Raw genomic sequence first — 19273 nt, forward strand, 5'->3', positions numbered from 1 at the left:
CAAGGTAGTTTCTATTATGATTCCCATTACAGTTGAGTAAACTGAGGCAGACAGAGGTTAAATTATTTGTCCACGGTCACAGAGTTAGTAAGTATCTGAGGCGGGATTTGAAGTCAAGTCTACCCATTGTACCACCACTGCCTATAGGTGATGATCAAATACCCCATGAAATAAAATTTCTTCTTGCCTTTGGATGTGTGATAAAACTCAGTACATCAGCTCTAGGCCAGTAACTGTTTCCCTTGCCTTCACTTGCCTTAGTGGCTTTTTGGAGCCCCTCATTGCCCCTCCAATTTCCTTTGCATTTTCCTCTTTCTCTGTCTGACATCATCCTCATGTTCTAGGTATCTCCTGTTCTCTTGCTTTCTTGTAGGGAGAAGAGAGGCTGAATTTTTAGTCTCAGTCTCAAGGTTCTTCAAACAAACATGTAAGCCTCACGTTCCATGATTACATGTATGTGATATGGTTTTGGAAACTGAAAAGGACTAAACAGACTGAACTGGATGCAGGAAGTTTGAACTAGTAAGATTCTGAAAATAGTTATGGAGTAATAAACATATGAGGAACTGGCAGATACAGTAGAATGAATACTATTCTCACTTTTTTTTTTGGAGGGGGAAAAGCAGGGCAATTGGGGTTAAGTGACTTGCTCAAGGTCACACGGCTAGTATCTGTTAAGTGTCTGAGGCGGATTTGAACTCAGGTCCTGATTCCAGAGCTGGTGTTCTATTCACTGCACCACCCAGCCACCCCAAATGGATACTATTCTTTAAAAACACATTTATTGTTTTTAAAGCACAGGTTATAAACTCTCCCAATGGTTTCTGTGTGTAAGATTAAGTCTATAAACACTACCTAGCTCAAGGATCAAATAATGGATTTTTTATTAAATAAGTCTAATTGATGCCTATTTTTTTGTTTTTGCTTTTTTTGGAGGGGGGAAGGCAAGGAAATTGGGGTTAAGTGACTTGCCCAAGGTCACACAGCTAGTGAGTGTGTCAAGTGTCTCAGTCTGAATTAGAACTCAGGTCCTCCTGACTCCAGGGCCAGTGCTCTATTCACTGTACCACCTATCTGCCCCTTGCCTATTATTTTTAAAAAGGACCTGGGTTTGAATTTTCTATCTGCTATTCACTACCTGTGTGACCTTGAGAAAGTCTCTTAACTTCCGTGGCCCTTAGTTTCCTCTTCTGTAACATGAGAGGGATAAGGGTGAGATCTCTAAGACCTCTTCCATCTCTGAGTCCTATGAATTTACCAACTGAGCCCTGGCTATGGTCAAATTGGGGCGATGTCTTAGTATAGTTGGGACCTGCCTAAAAATTAATGTATTGCTCCTCTTTTTAAGCCAGAGAATTCAGAAATGGAAGATACTCAACTATCTCTTCAATCCTCACCTATAAAATGAAGAGGTTGCCCTAGATGACTACTGAGGAACTTTCCAACTCTGGCCATCTATGATGCCATAAGGAACTAATCCAGTTGCTGGGTCTAGAGTCTGAATGCTTTAGACCGTTAGGAGTGGGGAACTGCCTCCCTCCCCGTCCAGGAAGCTTCTTCCTTCACGCCCGTGGGCACTACAATCAGTACCTCTTGATTTGCTCCTGCTCCATCCTCAGCTCCTGAACCACTTCCTCGAACTGCTGCTTCTCAGCCTCCAGGATCTGATTGAGCCGCTCAAGTTCCTGCAGAGATACAAAGAGGGAAAGGACCGTTTCTCAGCAAGATCCCATCAAGTTCTTGTGTCCTTCCTTGATTCACTAGGAGGAGATGAGCTTTCTTTGTGGTATCACCAATTCAGGAGCTAGGAACCTTCCATGAATGGAAATGATACTGCCATGACTGGCTTGCCATTAAGGGGGACTATTCCTTTTTGGTCTCTGTCACTCAGTCAATCAGTTAACTAGTATTTATTTAAAAAAAAAAAACAACACAAAATCCTACAGCACACGCCCACACTACAAAGAAAGATGAAAAACAATCTGTGCTCTCAGGTTGCTCACAGTCTAATAGAGAGACAACATGCAAACAATAATGCACAAACAAGATAGATGCAGGATAATATGAGGGTAGTCCCAGACGGAACACAATGAGATTAAGGAGCATCGGGAAAGGTTGCTTGCAGAAGGTGAGAATTTAGCTGAGACCCAGAGGAAACCAGGGAAGCTAGGAGGTAGAGATAGAGAGGGTTCTAGGAATGGGGGATTTCTCTCAGAAGAAATGACAATTTCATATGACCTGGCTCCAGGTTTAAATCTTGAGGAAATTCTTCAGGATTAATCTCAAGCACCATCTCCTTCGATAGGACTTTTTCTGATTCCCCCAGTTGTTAGAATTGGCCTGGCCAAAAACATTATTGTGTATTTGTTTTATATGTATCCTATATTCATTTGTGAACATGTTGTACCTCTTAGAAGAATTCAAGCTTCTTTTAAATTTTTTTGGCCTTTTTTTTTTGGAAGGGGAAGACAGGGCAATTGGGGTTAAGTGACTTGCCCAAAGTCACACAGCTAGTAAGTGTTAAGTGTCTGAGGCTGGATTTGAACTCAGGTCCTCTCGACTCCAGGGCCGGTGCTCTATTCACCGCACCATCTAGATGACCCAGAATGTAAGGTTCGTGAGGGCAAAGACTATTTCACTTTTGTATTTGTAATCCCAGGACCAGCACAATGTAGGTGCTTAATAAATGCTTTTGCTTAATTGATCCCGGCATCTTCTAATTGGAGAACGTAACACAGCTACATTCTTAGAGAAATTACATGAGCTACTGCATATCCCTGAAATATCAAGGAATTAAGTAACATCATAAACTTTGATCATTTTCCCCAACATTAAGAACATTTTTTTAAAGCAAAGATCAGAAGCCCTCCTAATGGTCTGTTTCTATTGACTGATAGGCATCAGAAGACTGGGTACACTATTGAAACCATACGATTATAAGATTTATTTTACTTTTCCTTAATTTTTATTGATCCTTATTGTGTTTATACCAGTCATTTCTAGATATACCACTTGTTGCCTATTTTTTTCCTTGTAACAAAGAATAGTAGGTGTTTCTCCAATAGTGTTTCATTCCAGTGGGGAACAGAAGCTCTCACAAGGCAAAATACTAGGAATGGCAAAATGAATTGTTTGGGCTCGCAGATTTCAAGGACTGCAATTTCCTTTGTTCTTTGAAGATATTTCCTACCTACCATTTTTGGGATGCAGGAAGCAGAGACACACAGGACACCTAAGAATAAGATTGTCCTGCATGTGGGCAAATGGCAGTGAGTTTTGGGAGTGTGTTATTCAGGAAGAAAGATCAGTGTTCAGATACATGTAAACTGAGCCAATCAGGGAACAACAGTACATACAGGTAGAGTTGGCTGGAAACTGGTGATTTCAAAACAAAACTCCATCAGTTGAAGAGATGGAGAAGAGGACCCAGCTCTCTCTTTTTGTCTTTTCCTTTGATCTGTCTTGCTTGGTTTAGACCTGATGGACACAAACAATCCTCTCTCACCTTTCTACATCCTCCAGGTGCACAAGGAATTTTAGGAGATGGTTGGGTGGATGCTCACGGCAAAAGCATGTGCTTTATTTCTTTTTAATTTTATTTTATGTCCCATAATCTATATAGTCACAGTAAATTGAATGAATCTATCCTTCAAAGAATAGTGTGTATGTGTGTGTGTGTGTGTGTGTGTGTGTGTGTGACTAAGAGCAATATTCTGAGACTGAGAGAGAAATTCCATAGATGGAGTGGGGGCTAAAGTTATAGATTTTTTATATTAAAATTTTAGTGATATTTCATTTTTACACCCTAAGTTAAATTGAGAACCTGGCAGCACCAGGAGAGAACCTGGGAAAGGGAGCAATCTAAAGGTCTGCAGACTAAGTGGCCTCTGGTGTCCAGTAGGCAAAAATTTGCAGCTTAGTAGAAAAGATATTCCACACAGAAGCCACAGTAACTGATGGCTCTCTTGGCTGGTTAGTTAAATATATCACTGCCTTGTGGACAAATGAGATACCATACTCCCTCTTTGGATAATGAATCTAGCAAAACACAGACTTTCTAGGTGGCTGAGTGGATAAAGGGCTGGGCCTGGAGTCAGGAAGAGCTGAGTTCAAATCTAGCCTCTGACACTTACTAGCTGTGTGATTCTGAGCAAGTCACTTAATTTCTGTTTGCCTTAATCCACTGGAGAAAGAAATGGCAAACCACTCCAGTATCTTCACCAAGAAAACTTCATGGACAATATGGTCCGTGGGGTAATGAAGACTCAGATACAACTAAACAATGATGAGCCTACTTGCTAATATCTTGGGGGCAGCTAGGTGGCACAGTGGATGGAGCGCTGGGCCAGGAGTCAGGAAGACTTTCTGAATTCAAATCTGGCTTCAGACACTTACTAGCTATGTGACCCTGGGCAAGTCACTTAACTGTGTTTGCCTCAGTTTCCTCTTCCTCAGTAAAATGAGCTGGAAAAGGCAATGGCAAACCTCTCCAGTATTTTTGCCAAGAAAACCCCAAATGAGATCAATGAAGAATTGAACGTGACTGAAATGACTGAACAACAATAACAAAGAATTTCTATAGGATTAAGGAAGGGGAGGACACAAGCCAAAATGGGCTAGTTGTACTATCAAAGTGCTCCAAGCATCATATACAGAGGCTACCTTTGTTACAGAAGAAAATTGTTAATCAAAATCAGTACATACAAGGTTCTGCCTGAGTAGTTAGTGTCCTGCCTCTTTGTTGAAAGATATTTTAATACCTGGTCTTCTATAACCTTACTGGATTTTCAGTTTTCAGAGTTCACCTTCTTAGAGAGGTGGAAGAGGTCTTAGAGATCATTTAATCCACCTCCTTCACTTTATTTATACATTTTTAAATTTAAAAAATGTTAATGAACAAAAAAAGATTTTCTCTCTTCTACTCCTTAGGGCAGGGGGAAAGGGGGAAGGCAGGTAAGGAAGGAATACAAGAAAAATGAAAGCCTTAGAAAGATATACATCAATTCCTTGCTTAAGGTCACACAGCTAGGACACTGTAATGGCAGAGTCAGGCTTTAAATGCAGGTCCTCTGACTCTAAATCTAAAACTCTTTTCCATTTCACTCCACCTAACAAACAGTCTGTACTCTTATTTGTTATCATTCTCACTCTTTAGTCTCTGGGTACATTATAGAACAATGTTCCATGTAGTTTTTGTTTGTTTTCTTAAACAACCACTAGAATTTTCTATGGGATTTCTCATGTAAATGGTTGAAAGAAAATGCCAATCCATGTCAGAGACCTGTAGTTATCCCTCCCAAGACATTAAGAAAGAAATAAACTAAAAAGCCTTTTTGGCTCTCAGGACCTTTTCTTTTGCCCAGAAGCAGCTTGCTCTAAAGCAAGGGGGAATTAAAAGGTCTAGAGCTGGCTACCAAAGAGAGCCTGAGCAGCAACTTTGACTATATCAGTTAATCAATCAGTTTTATTGGGTCAGCTAGGTGATGCAGTAGATAGGGTGCCTGGAATCAGGAAGATTCATCTTCCTGAGTTCAAATGTGACCTTAGACACCTACCAACTCTGTGACCCTGGGCAAGTTACTTGACATTGTTTGCCTCAGTTCCTCATCTGTAAAGGAGCTAGAAAAGGAAATGGCAAACCACTTCAGTACCTTTGTCAAGAAAACTCCAAATGGGGTCATGAAGAGTCGAACCTGACTGAAACAATTGAGGATCCCCAGGTGCAAGATGTGTGCTCTGGAACAGCAGGTCTCAAAGACCCCTTCAGGGGAGTCATGAGGTCAGAACTATTTTTGTAACAATACTAAGATACTATTTGACTATTAAGATACTCTTCCCTTTTCCTTTTTTCCTTTTGGAGGGCAATTGGGATTAAGTAACTTGCCCAAGATTACACGGCTAGTTTTTTTGTGTGGGTGTGTGGGTGTTAAGTGTCTGAGGCCAGAACTGAACTAGGGTCCATCTGACTCAGGGGCCGGCACTTTACTCACTGCACCACCTAGCTGCCCCAAGCTTCCCTTTCCTAACAATATATCTTTTTGAGGATAGATTTTCTTCATAGACATCAGCCAAAACAACATATCACAACAGATTAAATGCAGGACCAGATATAGGAATCCAGTTATCTTCTTTAAAGCCATTAAAGAGATTTGGAGAAATATGTAAAACAATGCCACTCTTCTTACTAAATTTTATTGTTTTGGAAAATAGTTATTTTTCATTTAAATATATTATTTATGTTGACATGTAATAGGATTGTTATTGTTTTTTAAGTGAATAAATCCATATTTTAAAATTTTATCCATTAAAATTTTTAATACAATTATTACTGATAGATATAGTCCCCATAAACAAAAGCTATTTGGGGTCCTTTATAACTTTTAAGAGTATAAAGGGGTCCCGAGACCAAAAAAGGCTGAGCATTGCTGTCCCAGAACGAAGGGAAGGCTGGAGGAGGCTTGAGGGAAGTTTTATAGGATCGCAGACCCAGAGCTGGAAGGGACTGTAGAGGTAATGTATTCCAGAAAGTCTTATTGTGCAAATAAGGAACTTGAGGCTCAGAAAGAAATGACTTGTCAAAGCTCACATGGGTATTAAGTACCATGCAGAAATTCAAACTGAAGTCTCCTGACACCAAATCTAGCACACTTTCCATTTTACCATCCTGCTTTCTAGGGTTCTGAGGCATTCTGTTAGAGGTGTTCAAAAATAAACATTCTATGTTTTTGTAAAAAGGATTCTTTTTTTAAATGCTAGTATGTATATCATTATTTCTGAATTCAACTCCTTTCCTTGCTTCTAGCTTTAAATTGTACTTATTTTTACCCCTCACAGGATATTCCTTCCCAAAGGTATTTCAAAGACCTTTGCCAGAGAGAAAAAGGTATACATTTTACCACTTGATGAGCAGAAACAGAAGAAAGGTGGAATCCTGGGCAATTAACCACTTATAAAGTTGTACCCTGTTTAGACTTCTAAGAAGTTGAAGGTTTTAAGGTTAAGAGACAAGGAAATGTAAAGAAAAAGTCCTTTCACATGTAAAGGAAATATTCCGCATCTTAGAAAAAGTCTGAAGTCTGAATATCTCAATTACATATGATGAAGTTAGCAAGAGAATAAACTTTCCCCAGGACACAGACAGCTTTCAAACCTCTGTTGCCAACCAATCATCTGTGTAAGACCCAAGAGGAAGTTGGAAAGCATAATTTGACTGATTACGGTAAGTAAAAATGGACTCCCTTTCTGATAAAAACCATCTTTGAACCAGGAAGCACTGTAGAACAGAAGAGGCTAGACCTCTCCTAGGTCCCGCTTGAAGGTAACAAACCTCTAAGAAATTAAAAGCTTAATGGTGATTGCCTTAATGAAAGGAGTGCTATACCAATTCCCATGAAAAGAGCCAGAGGATGAGGGTGGTAAGAACTGCTCATCAAAGAATGAGCTCAGGTAATTCAATAGAATGACTCATCTCTTAGAGATACCATGCCTTGAGAAGAACAGTCTGGGACAGGGCAGCCTCAACCAAGCAACTTCTCTGCCTGGTCTAGTCTGGCAATAGTCCAGTGGCTAAGCAACCTGCTGAATCCAGTCCATCAGCAGCCTACCCTGGTGAGGAAATGCTTTATAATTATTGTTCATACTATAGCATTTGAGTAAATTCTTACACTAAAGAGCTACTTGAGTCTATGGTGTTACTCTTAAGGGGAAGCACACCAGTGGGAGCTTGCAAGCTATAGTGTTAATGGGATAGCTACATACAAGGTTACTCCCAGGTCTCCTAAGAATAAAGCATCTGACTTCTCGGGACCCAACTGACCAGTATCAGTGCTGGGAGAGCCCAGAGTTACACACATAAAAGGGAGAGAACTGATATAAATTGTATTTTATCTCTATTTGTCTCATAAATTTCACTTAAAAATGAAATGTGAGTTAGCAATATCATAGTATCAAGGTCTCACAATTTGCTTTTTAATATAAAGTATCAATGACTTGAAAAAGTCTGAAAATCCCTATTTGGAACATGCAGGAACGCCGATAGGAATAACAATCGTAACTAGAAGCAACAAACAACTCACTTCCCAGCGGCCTTGAATTCTCCAGATCAGGATGGAGGAAGCACAGTGAGCAATTTGAAAGAGATCTGAGGGTTAAAGCTCAAGAGAAGTCAGAAGGAAGATACGGCAGTCAAGAGAGCTAATGTGATTTGGGGCTGCATTAAGAAAAGCACTGCTTCCAAAATTATGACAGTCCTTTGTATTCTGCCCTCATCAGACCTCATCTGTTGTATTGTGCTCAGTACTGGGCACTGTGGCTTAAGAAGGGCATTGATAAGCTGGAGTATCCAGGGAAGGGGTGTCAGCACAGGGAAGGGAATTAAGACTATGCCATTTGAAGGACTTGGAAATACTAAGTTTGGAGAAGAAAAGACTCACAGGGGAAACAACAGCTGTGTTCAAATGTTTGAAGGGCTAGCATGTGGAAGCCTTGTTCTGTGTGGCACCAAAGGGCAGAACCAGGAGCAGGGGCTTGGAGACACCAAGAGGCAAATTAAAACCTGATGGGAGGGAAAACTTACCTAACAATTAAAGTGGTCTGAAAGTGGAATGGGTGGTGGGGCCCCCTGCCTTAGGGGTTTTTAAGCAAAGGTTGGAAGATTCCTCATCAGGTATGGTTTTTTGGGGGGAAAGGTGGTGGGTATGTGTAAGTCAAACCAGGTTTTAACTGGAGTCCCTTTCAACTCTAAATCCTGTGATTCTTCCCAGCCCCCACAAGAATTTTTTTTTTTTTTTTTGCCTTTTGGAGGGCAATTGGGGTTAAGTAAGTTGCCCGAGGTTACACGGCTAGTTTTTTTGTGTGTGTGTGTGTGTGTGGGTGTTAAGTGTCTGAGGCCTGAACTGAACTCAGGCCACCATTTTACTCACTGTGCCACCTAGCTGCCCCTCCCACAATAATTTTTAAAGCTCTTAGAACTCACAGAGATGAACTGGCCATTCTGGGAATCCTTGAGGTCTCTGGCAAGGCAGTTTGGGAACAGAGGAAATTCTAGAACCCCAAAGGATGGGTGGTTCAGTGGACAGAGTGTCAGGCCTGGAGTCAAGAAGACTCATCTTCCTGAATTCAGATTCGGCCTCAGAAACTTACTATGTGACTCTGGGTAAGTGATTTAACCTGGTTTGTTTGCCTCAGTTTCCTCATCTATAAAATGCGCTGGAGAAGGAAATAGCAAACCGCTCCTTGCCAAGAAAACCCCATGGCCAGTGTGGCCCAGATAGACATGGAGAGTTAGACATGACTGAACAACAACAAATCCCTCAGTAGTGCTTGACATTGAATAAATGCCTGTTGACTGAATTGAATCGATCATGAAATAACACGTAGTGACCATCATACCATTTTGGTGGTGGAGAGGGAATGCAGACTGTGAACATTCTCAGCATACTAAGGCTCACAGAGGTGATGGCAGTGGTCTCAGAAGGTGTGCAATAAGAAATTACATTTCTATAGCACTTCAGGTTTACAAAGCCCTTTTCTTCATGACAGCCCTGTGATAGAAGCAGTACCAGCTCATTCTACTGAGGAGGAAAAGGAAGCCCTGCAAGTCAAGTGCCTTACCCAAAATGCAAGAACCCCAAATCATATCTGAATCTTTTGACTCCAAGTCCTGTGCTCTTTCCCCACATCATCTTCTCATTTCATTCTTACAGCTCTAAACACATCTGCCCTCATTTCAATCTTCTTTGCATACTATATACCAGTTTCTTGCCTCGTACCCTGCATTCCAAGACCTTTTCTGTTCATACAAAGGGAATTTGGTGCATTAGATGAAGCGTCAGTCTTGGAGTCAGAAAATCAGAATTCAAATTTGGCCTCAGACACTTACTAGCTATATGACCCTGAGCAAGTCACTTAACCTTGTTTGCCTCAGTTTCCTTATCTGTAAAATAAGCTAGAGAAGGAAATGGCAAACTGCTCCAGTATCTTTGCCAAAAAAACCCAAATGGAGTCACAAAGAGTCGGACACAACTGAAACAACGGAACAACACATAAATAGAATATAAAAACAACATTAAGGACAGGAATCATCATTCATTCATTTATTGCCTCAACCTGAATTTATTAAATGCCTTTTATGTGTGAAAAGAATTTTCTAACACAAAGAAGAAATAAAATAGTTCCTAACACAAAAAAACCCCTTTCTAATGATTCAAGACACTTTTAAACAAAATTTATCAATCTTCATAATTTTGGGGATTGAGGAAAGGAGGTTTTTAGTATACCCATTCTGCAGGCAGAAAAATTGGGGCACAGGAAGGGTCTTATTCATAGGACTCAGTGATAGAAGCAGCAATTGAATTCTGATTTACTGTTTTGGATGGCTAGAGATTGCTACATCTAAGAAGGTATCAGCAAGAAAACTTTTTACCCATCTCTTTCCTGCCCCAGGATATGTGGACTGAGAACCTACTGTGGCACCATCTGGACCTAGGTTTAATACACTTGACATTTTAAGACTACATAATAGGTATTTAATTTCGGACAGGTCTCATTTAGTGTAATATGTCTTTAAATGGGGCCTTTCTGAAATGGGCCACTGCTGCCCTCATTCTAAGCTGTGAGTCCTAGATGTTTTGTCTAAATTTTCCTCTAGCCTGCTGCTGCCCCAGATTTTGTGGCTCTGATAAATAAGGCTATCTCTCCTCCTGTCAAGATGTCTGTATCATACACATCTGTCTCTCAGAACACTGTTAATTTACCTTGCTTCCTGACTACATGAAGGAAGGGAGGGAAAGGAATAAACATTTATGTAGCCCAGACTATGTGCCAGACACTGTGCTAAGTGATTTTACAAATATTATCTCATTTGATCCTCACAACAACCCTGTGAGGTAAGTGCTATTATTATCTCCATTTTACAGTTGAAGTAACTGAGGCAGACAGATTAAGTAATTTGTCCAGGGTCACATAGCTAATGTGTAAGTCTGGATTTAAACTCAGGACTTCCTGACTCCATGCCTCCAAAGCCCCCAGAGCTCTATCCACTAATTGCTTCTGTTTCATAACTCAGCATGGAGAATATTACCTACTTAATAGGTGGTACCACCCAAAACTAGACCTTAACTAAGAAACAAATGAGAGGGGCGGCTAGGTGGCACAGTGAATAGAGCACTGGCCCTGGAGTCAGGAGGACCTGAGTTCAAATGTGACCTCAGACACTTAACAAAAAAACTAGCTGTGTGACCTTGGGCAAGTTGCTTAACCCCAATTTCCCTCCCCCTTCCCCTCCAAAAAGCAAAAAAAAAGAAACAAATGAGACTGGGTGAGGAGTCATCATTAGTAGGGGCAATGGCTGAGCCTCAAGGGGGTTGGCCAAGACAGACATTCTCTTTTGCCTAGAGAGAGAATGGGAAGAAGAGCCAGAAGAGAAAAGAGAGAAAAGAGGAAATAGAACCTCACATCACTGATGCCACCCCTCCCCCCAACCCAAGACTTGGAAGCCCTGACCCTCAGTGACATCACTTGCACAATCCTTCCTATTTGGATTGTTTGAACAACCTCCACAGCACAGCCTGGGCAAATTCCTAGAAATTTGGCAATTTCCAGGGGTGGTTAGCTATAGATTTCGTAAAAGTCTCGATGAGAAATAGTACAGGTTACTCCATAGGCAAATGCCTGGTTGGTCTCTGAACTGCATCCAGGTGAATGGGAGTCAGAAGTAGCCTTGGAAGTCATTTGGAACCAATCTTATTTCCAGTGCAAGAATCTACCCTGTGATACCCAATATTGATTATCCAGCTCAAATGCCATCCTCTCCATGAGTCTTTCTCAGATGTGCATAGTTAGAGGTAATCCCTCCTTCATCAAAACCATCATCGCCTTTTGTGTCTCTCAACACACTTTCACATTCTACCTTGCGTTATAATTATTTGTGTACATTTATTTTTTTCCCTCTTGGGTCAAATAAGCCCCATGATGTCCAGGTTTTCCCTCCCTCTCTCCCTTTCTTCCCCTACACTGCCTCAATGACATATTGGTCATTCAATAAAATTTTGCTGAATGGATGATTTTGCCTCTACTTCAATACTTCTGGTGACAGCGATTTTTCACTACCTATCAAACCAGCCCATTCCACTGTTATATGGTTCCAGTTGCAAGAAAGTAGTCTAAATCTGGTTGTTCTTCACCCCCACCTCCCCCACCCCCCTCACCCTCAACTCCCAGGTAGTTAATACAAGTAAAATAGTGTTGTGTCTTTGATGTATCTTGCTAAGGAGGTGCTAAAAGACATTCTGATTATAGTCCTCTCATGTGGCTACTCCCCTCTGACCTGGGTTACTGCTCACCTGGGACTCTCTTCTTAGTGCTAAAAATCAGCCAAGAAAATATCTGAGCTTTGCTTCAAAGGTCTTCATGGATTGAGGGGCCTAAGAGAGAGAGGGAAGGATTTTGCACAACTACAGAAGCCACCTACCTCTCTCTGCTCTCTCTGAAGACACAGTTCTTCAGTTTCTTCCATCAATTTGTCTGCCAAAGCAAGAACATGTGCATATGATAAAAATATACACACTCCTAAACAAAGGTGAAATATTAATGGTGCAGAGGGATTGGCCCCAGAGGCAAACCCAGGATTACAGGAACTAGAGGTGAAGGGGACCTCAGAGATCATTTTGTCTTCCTCAACCCCCTAGAGAAGGCTTCTGTGAATCTCAGTATTCATTCTAGCCAGGGGGCTAACAAACTCCCTTGAATAGCCCACAAGACCTGGGCATTGAGCATGTTTTTTTTCCTTATTTTCTGTTTTGATCTAAGGAGGGTGGGCAGAGAATGGATCTAGCCACCATCCTTTGAGATCAATAATGGGGTATGAACCATTGAGAAGGATCAGTAACTGTCTTACTTTCTTTTTCTCTATAGTGCTTTAAGGTTTGAAAAGTGTCCAAGGATCACATAGAGTGTAAGTATGGATCTAAGCTCAGGTCTTCCTGACTCCCTGCCCAGAACTTTATCCACTAGCTGCTTCTGCTTCAGAACTCAACATGGAGAACATTATCTACTCAATGGGTGGCAGCACTCAAAGCCAGACCTTAACCAGCAGGACAACATGTGAGGAAAGTGCTATTATCTTTATTTTACAAATGAGGAAACTGAGGCACAGTAACTTGCCCAGGGCACACAGATAAAGATAGCTTGTTGGAGGCCTTGACATGAGAATCTAAAACCATGTGACTAAATCCTAAACTAGGCCTTAATTGGAAACTGTAGACCAAAACATACCCAGGCAAGGGGGGAATAGGGTAGCTCTCCCTATTTGTGTTTTAAGAACAAGGAGAAACCATCTTTTTTGTTGCAGATTAAAAGGGTATCTCAGTGTACTTCAAAGTGCTCAGTTATGGGTTTTCCCTGCCCATATAACCCAGATTGTGACTATAGACTGCCATTACTGCTACACCAAACATACACACCAAATACATACCCACTGTGATCACAACTTGCTGTAGTTATGGGAAACAGTCTAGCCCCAAAGCATCACCATAAATCAAAGCATCACCTAAATACTCTTGCTTCTCCTTGGCCAGCTGCAGACCCTGGGTCTCTAGACTCTTGATCATAGCTTCTCCCAGCTGGGCGTTCTTCCAAGTCCTGGGGAAGGAGAGCAGATGGGAAGAGATAGAAGAAAGAGAAACAAGTCCAAGACCATTAAAAAAAAAAGGCACGCTTTGCACATGTTATTTCTTTCAGAATGCCATCTTGCCAATGCTAGAGCTAGTATCTTCTACATATTTCACCTAGCACCTAGGAACTGAGATATGAGTCCATCATGGTAACTGATGGTAAACATTCAGAGAAAAAACTATGAAGTTTGAGGGGTGGCCAGGTAGCACAGAGGGTAAGAGCACCGGCCCCAGTGTCGGGATGACCTGGGGATCAAATCTGGGCTCAGATACTTAGCACCACACCCAGAAATAACTGGCTGTGTAACCTTGAGCAAGTTACTTAATCCCAATTGCTTTTAAAAAAACAACAACAAAAAACTATGGAGTTTTGAATGCAGATCAAAGCATACTATTTTCACTTTTTTGTTGTTTTTTTCTTCTTTCACAACATGACTAATGTGGAAATATGTTTAATATGGTTTTACATGTATAGCCTATATCAGATTGCTTGCTATCTTGGGGAGGAAGGAGGGGAAAAAATTTGGTATTCAGAATCTTATAAAAGTGAATGTTGAAAACTATCTAACTAACTAAATTTGTAATAACTATTGGAAAATTTGTGTTCCTAGTATAGGCAACACACGAACACAGAGCAAACTATAAAACTTTAAGACACTGTGGTTAAAAAATTCTTTCTCAGGCTGACTTTCAAAGCCTGAGTGGTGAGGAATTAGGGCTGGGAGATTTAAATGAGGATAGACTTGGAAGCGTGCAAGTTCTTTTGAATCTAAGGATGCCAGAGAGGTGAGGACTGTCCTGGTCCTGGGATGTTCCATGGTCTGGAGCATTTGATTCAGAAAGCACCAACCCTAGTTCTCCCTAGGGTTCAATCTCAAAGCCAAACTAGGGTTGAGTAACTGGGGCTTTGCCTTAAGGTAAAAATAAAGCTTAGTATATAGTTAGCAAAAATAATTAGTATACTATGCTGCCAAATGGTATGTTATAGTGAGTAAATTGCCTCTCACTAACTCCCCCCAACCACGCTCCATGCTTGAATCCTATGATTTCTGCTTCTTCCCTTGCCCCCTCCAAATAGCATCCTTCCAGAAGTGACCTTGAATTAGTATATCAGGATCTCTCTTTTCCCCACCTCCTTCAAATGGAGCCACCTTTTATGTCATTTGTCCAAAGAATCATTTGTGATCATGGTCAGAGGCAAAAATTTAAAAAAAGTCCTAATTATAGCTCTATTCACCCAAGGGGACAGAAGGCAGCTGTGTCAGGTCAGAGGGGTTGAATATTGCGTTCATATAAACTTTCTCTCAGCTCTGGTATCTGGAGTCTTTGAAGATCTGTGGCTTCTGAAAGTCCTCTGAATGACAAGAGAGGACAATCCTCTCTTCTTCTTATACCACCAAGTTTTCCTATATTCTCTCCTCCCCAGGAGCATTTTTATCTCTCCCTTACTGCCTCCATGTTCATCCACAACACCCCAACTCTCCAGCTTACTATGGGCCTAGGAGCACTGGTGGGGAGGCCAGGTTGAGCAGAGTCAGCTCATACTTGAGAGATGCCTGCTCCTCCTCCACAAGGCCTTCTGCCTCTCCTCCCCCAAAGCTGCCACCTCCCTCCTACCCTACCTGGACACTGTCTTCCTCCACCATCTCAGACACTTACACTTTGCCAGACTCTCGCAACATCTCCAGCCACTGGATCTGTTCAAACTCTGATTCTGCAGCCAGCACAATGTTGCCCTGAGGGAACAAGAAAGCAAAGGCAGAAGGAGAGGCTGAATTTGGCACTTGTGAATCAGTGTACATCAGAGAGGCTCTCCTCTTTCGTACTGCTGTCGGCAGTTAAGGTCCTTGAATTCAACAAGGACAGTAGCCAAATACTTACAGAGTAAGTATCCTTTGCTTGTAGGCCTCCTCAAGTCCATGTAAACACCACCCTCCCAAACCTAACAGTATTCTACAATCCGCACACAGCTCGTCTCAACAGTGCTCACGTGGACAAAGAACAACACGGGCTCTTTCAACTGTCTCTCTTCCTGTCAGAGGCACACGTGTGCAATAAACACCCTTTGGCTCTCACCCACATTCCTCCAAAACATAGGAAAATTTGGTAACGTCTATTTCCCAGTGTCAGTGACAATACCAGGAAGGTTTGGCATTTCAAGAAAGGAAGAGGATGAGAGGGTCATAGCCCTTCCTTAATCCATCTATGGTCCTTTGCTAATTATCTCAGTAGAGCGTGATCAAGATTTGCCATAGACCCTTTGGGCATCTTTTGAGCAGATGGAAGCCATGGTATTGCTTGAGTTGTTCCTGATCTATGGATGTGGAGGATGTCACAGGGGGAGATGGTCTGCTTATAATCCCTAGCCTGGGAAGCCAAGGAAGAGGAAACTTTACTCACATGGAAGTCTTGGTGAGAGATCTTCATAGCATAGGGCATGTTGGGTTCTTCTTTGGCTTCCACGAGACAGCCCCCTAGAGGTATGACACCCTGAACAGACAACCAGAATATATCACCCACCTCAGGCTAGGAGTAAGACTGACTGGTGTATTCTATTGAAAAACACTACTCTGAGGACTCCAGACTGGAAACCAGATAGAGGGGCCCTTGGGCAAAGTATTGGAGTTATTAATGGTGAAGGGAGGGGGCACCTGAGGAAAAAGCTTATTGCAGCCCCCTGACTTGGTTATTCCTTAGCAGACAAGTTCCCAGTTCCCAGGCAGTTTTCAGAGATTCCATGACTCCCCAGTCTCAAACTCCTTCAGGTATGAGATCCTACTTAGACCCAAGCCCACTTTACTCTTGGTGATATTTTTTATTCTCCTACCCAAATACAAAACCATGACACATGGTCTAGCAAAGGCTACTTACTAATTTTGCAAAGCTTCATTAAAAGCATTTTCCTTATTTTGAAATCAGTATTATTGTGAAAACCCAGGACATAGGATCTTCACTGCCCCTGCTAGATCCTTTCTGTTCTCATTTTAACATCTCCCCTTCCCTCTGAACTCTCTCTTCCCAGATCCAAGCATGAAATACTGATGGTCTCACCTTAGGATGTATGTTGAAATATTTATTGCTTTCGAAGCTTTTTTTTTCGCTTTCAGAGTAGTAAAGCAGAAAGCTTTCTTTGATGATGAAAAACCTGAAGTGGGGACCAGCGGGAAGAGAGCAAGGAGAAGGAAAGAGAGTCAAGAAAGTATGCTGGGTGCAAGAGAATGTTGATGCTATAGTGAATGGTGGAGATCTTCCACTGGCACCATATACCTCCCTAGCGCCCAGTATTACTCACTTTATAAATTTTGGACTGAAATAGCCCTCAAAGCATCCCTGTGTTCTAGTACCAATAGGTTACTAATATTTCCAGTTTTTCCCCTGACAGCCCAGAACCTCTGTGAATGTTCAACCATGGTTGAAGAATTGACAATGATAAGCTGGAAAGTATCCAGCAGAGGGCAACCAAGATGGTGAAAAACCTTCAGTCCATGTCATATGAGGACTGCCTGAAAGAACAAGAAATGTTTAGTTAGCCTGGAGAAAAAAATTTATTTGGGGATATGCTAGCTATCTTCAGATAGTTGAAGTTATCACATGGAGAAGGGTTTCATTTTGTTCTGTTTGGTCCTACAGGGTAGAAACCTGGAGCAATGGGTAGAGATTGAAAAGAAGCAGATGTTTTTACTACTGATGTGGCAGTCTGTTGGAAAGGGTGCCCTATGTGTGCATGTGAGATCATTCTATATAATTTTATTTAACTGTTTGATTAAGTTTTTGGTTTGTTTTGAACAAACGTGTTCTCTGAATTGCCAGTAAAAATAAGGAGTTTCTTTCACAACATGACTAATATAGCAATGTGTTTTACACGACTACACCTTTAGCAAATTGCTTACCTTCTCAGTGATGAAAGAAGGGAAGGAGGTTGGTAGAGAATTTGGAACTCAAAATTGTAAAAAATGAAGGTTAAAAATTGTTTTTACATGTAAAATTTTTTTTTAATGTTGAGGAATTAGAAAAAAAAGGAGAATTGTACATGAAACCAAGAATTTAATTGCATTCAGCTTGGTATTCCTTTTAAGTATATAATAAGTTCAATATATAAATTTTTGAAAATTTCATTACTAAAAAAAAAGGGAACACAATGATGGGGGCTCATGAGTGGTGGTTTTGAACTGATCCACAAAATGCCTCACACCTGGATTGGCTTTTCCAGGCTACACTTCAGTTCTCCTTTGTGTACTCATTCATCTCTATCACCATCAACATTCATTTATCAAGCATCTACTATGTGCAGGGCACTATGCTGGAAACTGTGGGCAATACATGGACAAAATAAGATAATTCTTGCTCTCAAGGCACTTGCAATCTAGTAGGGGAGTCAAAATAGAGACAAAAAAAAGATAAGTTATGTAAGATACAGGAGTAGAAAATTTCTTGCCTTTTTGTTTTTTATTCTAGTTTGCAGGAGTCAGACACAGGGAGGCAGGAGGCGCATACAGAATATACTGCAGCCAACATGGCACTGGTAGGAAAAAAAACAACAAACCCTCACACTCCCAAAGTTCTGTAGGTCAAAGGCATGTGGCAAAAAGTACCAGGCAGGTATGATTAGGAGATAAAGGGTCCCTGGGTTGGGGAAAGAAGGCAATAGAAGAACCATGAGGCTTGAGAAGGGAAAAGCTTGCATTTGAAGTGCTGGGCCAGGAGGTGATAAGGGCAGACCTATGGAACTATAGGATTGCAGTTGGCAGCAACAGCAGGTGGCAGTTGCAGAACTGGCATTATGCAGCTGAGAGAAACAGCAGCTCTGAAACTGGTGAAATGGCTGGCAGACAAGTATTTAGAACCTATATGTGTCATGAGTATGCTGCAGTGAAGATTAATTGCAGTGAACTTAGGCTGCTTTTCCTACTGACAATATGAATTTGTTCCATTAGTAGATTTGGGGCCACCCATCATTTATCTCCTTATCTGTTTTGTAATAAATATGCTTATGTTAAAAGTGCTTACCAATGTTTGCCTTGGAGCTAGTAAGCTGGTGAGTTGACTCAACCATTTTAGAAATAAACTAGATTATGTTAATTTTTCACGATGGAGATTATGGGTGGTGGCTTAAGCTCATGAGATGAGCTGTTAGGTATACCCCAAAGACAGAATCCTGTCTGTTGACTACCAACAGTACAGGAGGTTAGGACCCCCACTTTACATTCAGGTTACAATAATCCAAGATGGCACATGATAAGGACCAGGTCAGAAGAAGAGACCTGTCTCTGAAGATGAGGTGGCTGGGAAAAGGATTCATGGAGGAGCTGGACTTGAGCTGGGAAGGGTAGGAAGTATTTAAATAGGTCATGAAGATGGAGTATATGGGAGGGGAGTGGTCTCCTTTACTTTTCACCCCAAGAGATATATGAGAAACTGAGGATGAATGTTTTTCCTGAACAGGAATGGAAGGGTGGTATGATATACTGTGTTTTCCCGATAATAAGACACTGTCTTATTAATTTTTTGGACAGAAAAACACCAGAGGGCTTATTTTCAGGGGAGGGCTTATTTTAATGAACATTGACAGCAATTTTAATAAACAGGTAAATGTGAACAAAAAA

General features: G+C 41.3%; 1 protein-coding gene across 1 annotated transcript in view; it reads right to left on the reverse strand.

The window, feature by feature from the left end:
- The window catches only part of PLEKHD1 (pleckstrin homology and coiled-coil domain containing D1), a 40979-nt gene that overhangs the window by 13080 nt on the left and 8626 nt on the right, over positions 1-19273 (reverse strand). The window contains exons 2-7 of the mRNA XM_069091990.1: positions 16722-16815; positions 16071-16160; positions 15330-15406; positions 13547-13638; positions 12470-12522; positions 1591-1685 (exon numbers count right to left, since the gene is read on the reverse strand). Of these exons, the coding sequence (XP_068948091.1) occupies positions 1591-1685; positions 12470-12522; positions 13547-13638; positions 15330-15406; positions 16071-16160; positions 16722-16815 (501 nt within the window). The remainder of the gene's footprint in view (positions 1-1590; positions 1686-12469; positions 12523-13546; positions 13639-15329; positions 15407-16070; positions 16161-16721; positions 16816-19273) is intronic.

The sequence above is a fragment of the Petaurus breviceps genome, unplaced genomic scaffold (assembly GCF_028583685.1).
Source record: "Petaurus breviceps papuanus isolate PSGF00001 unplaced genomic scaffold, PetGlider_PUasm1.0 189, whole genome shotgun sequence".
NCBI classification, from domain to species: domain Eukaryota; kingdom Metazoa; phylum Chordata; class Mammalia; order Diprotodontia; family Petauridae; genus Petaurus; species Petaurus breviceps.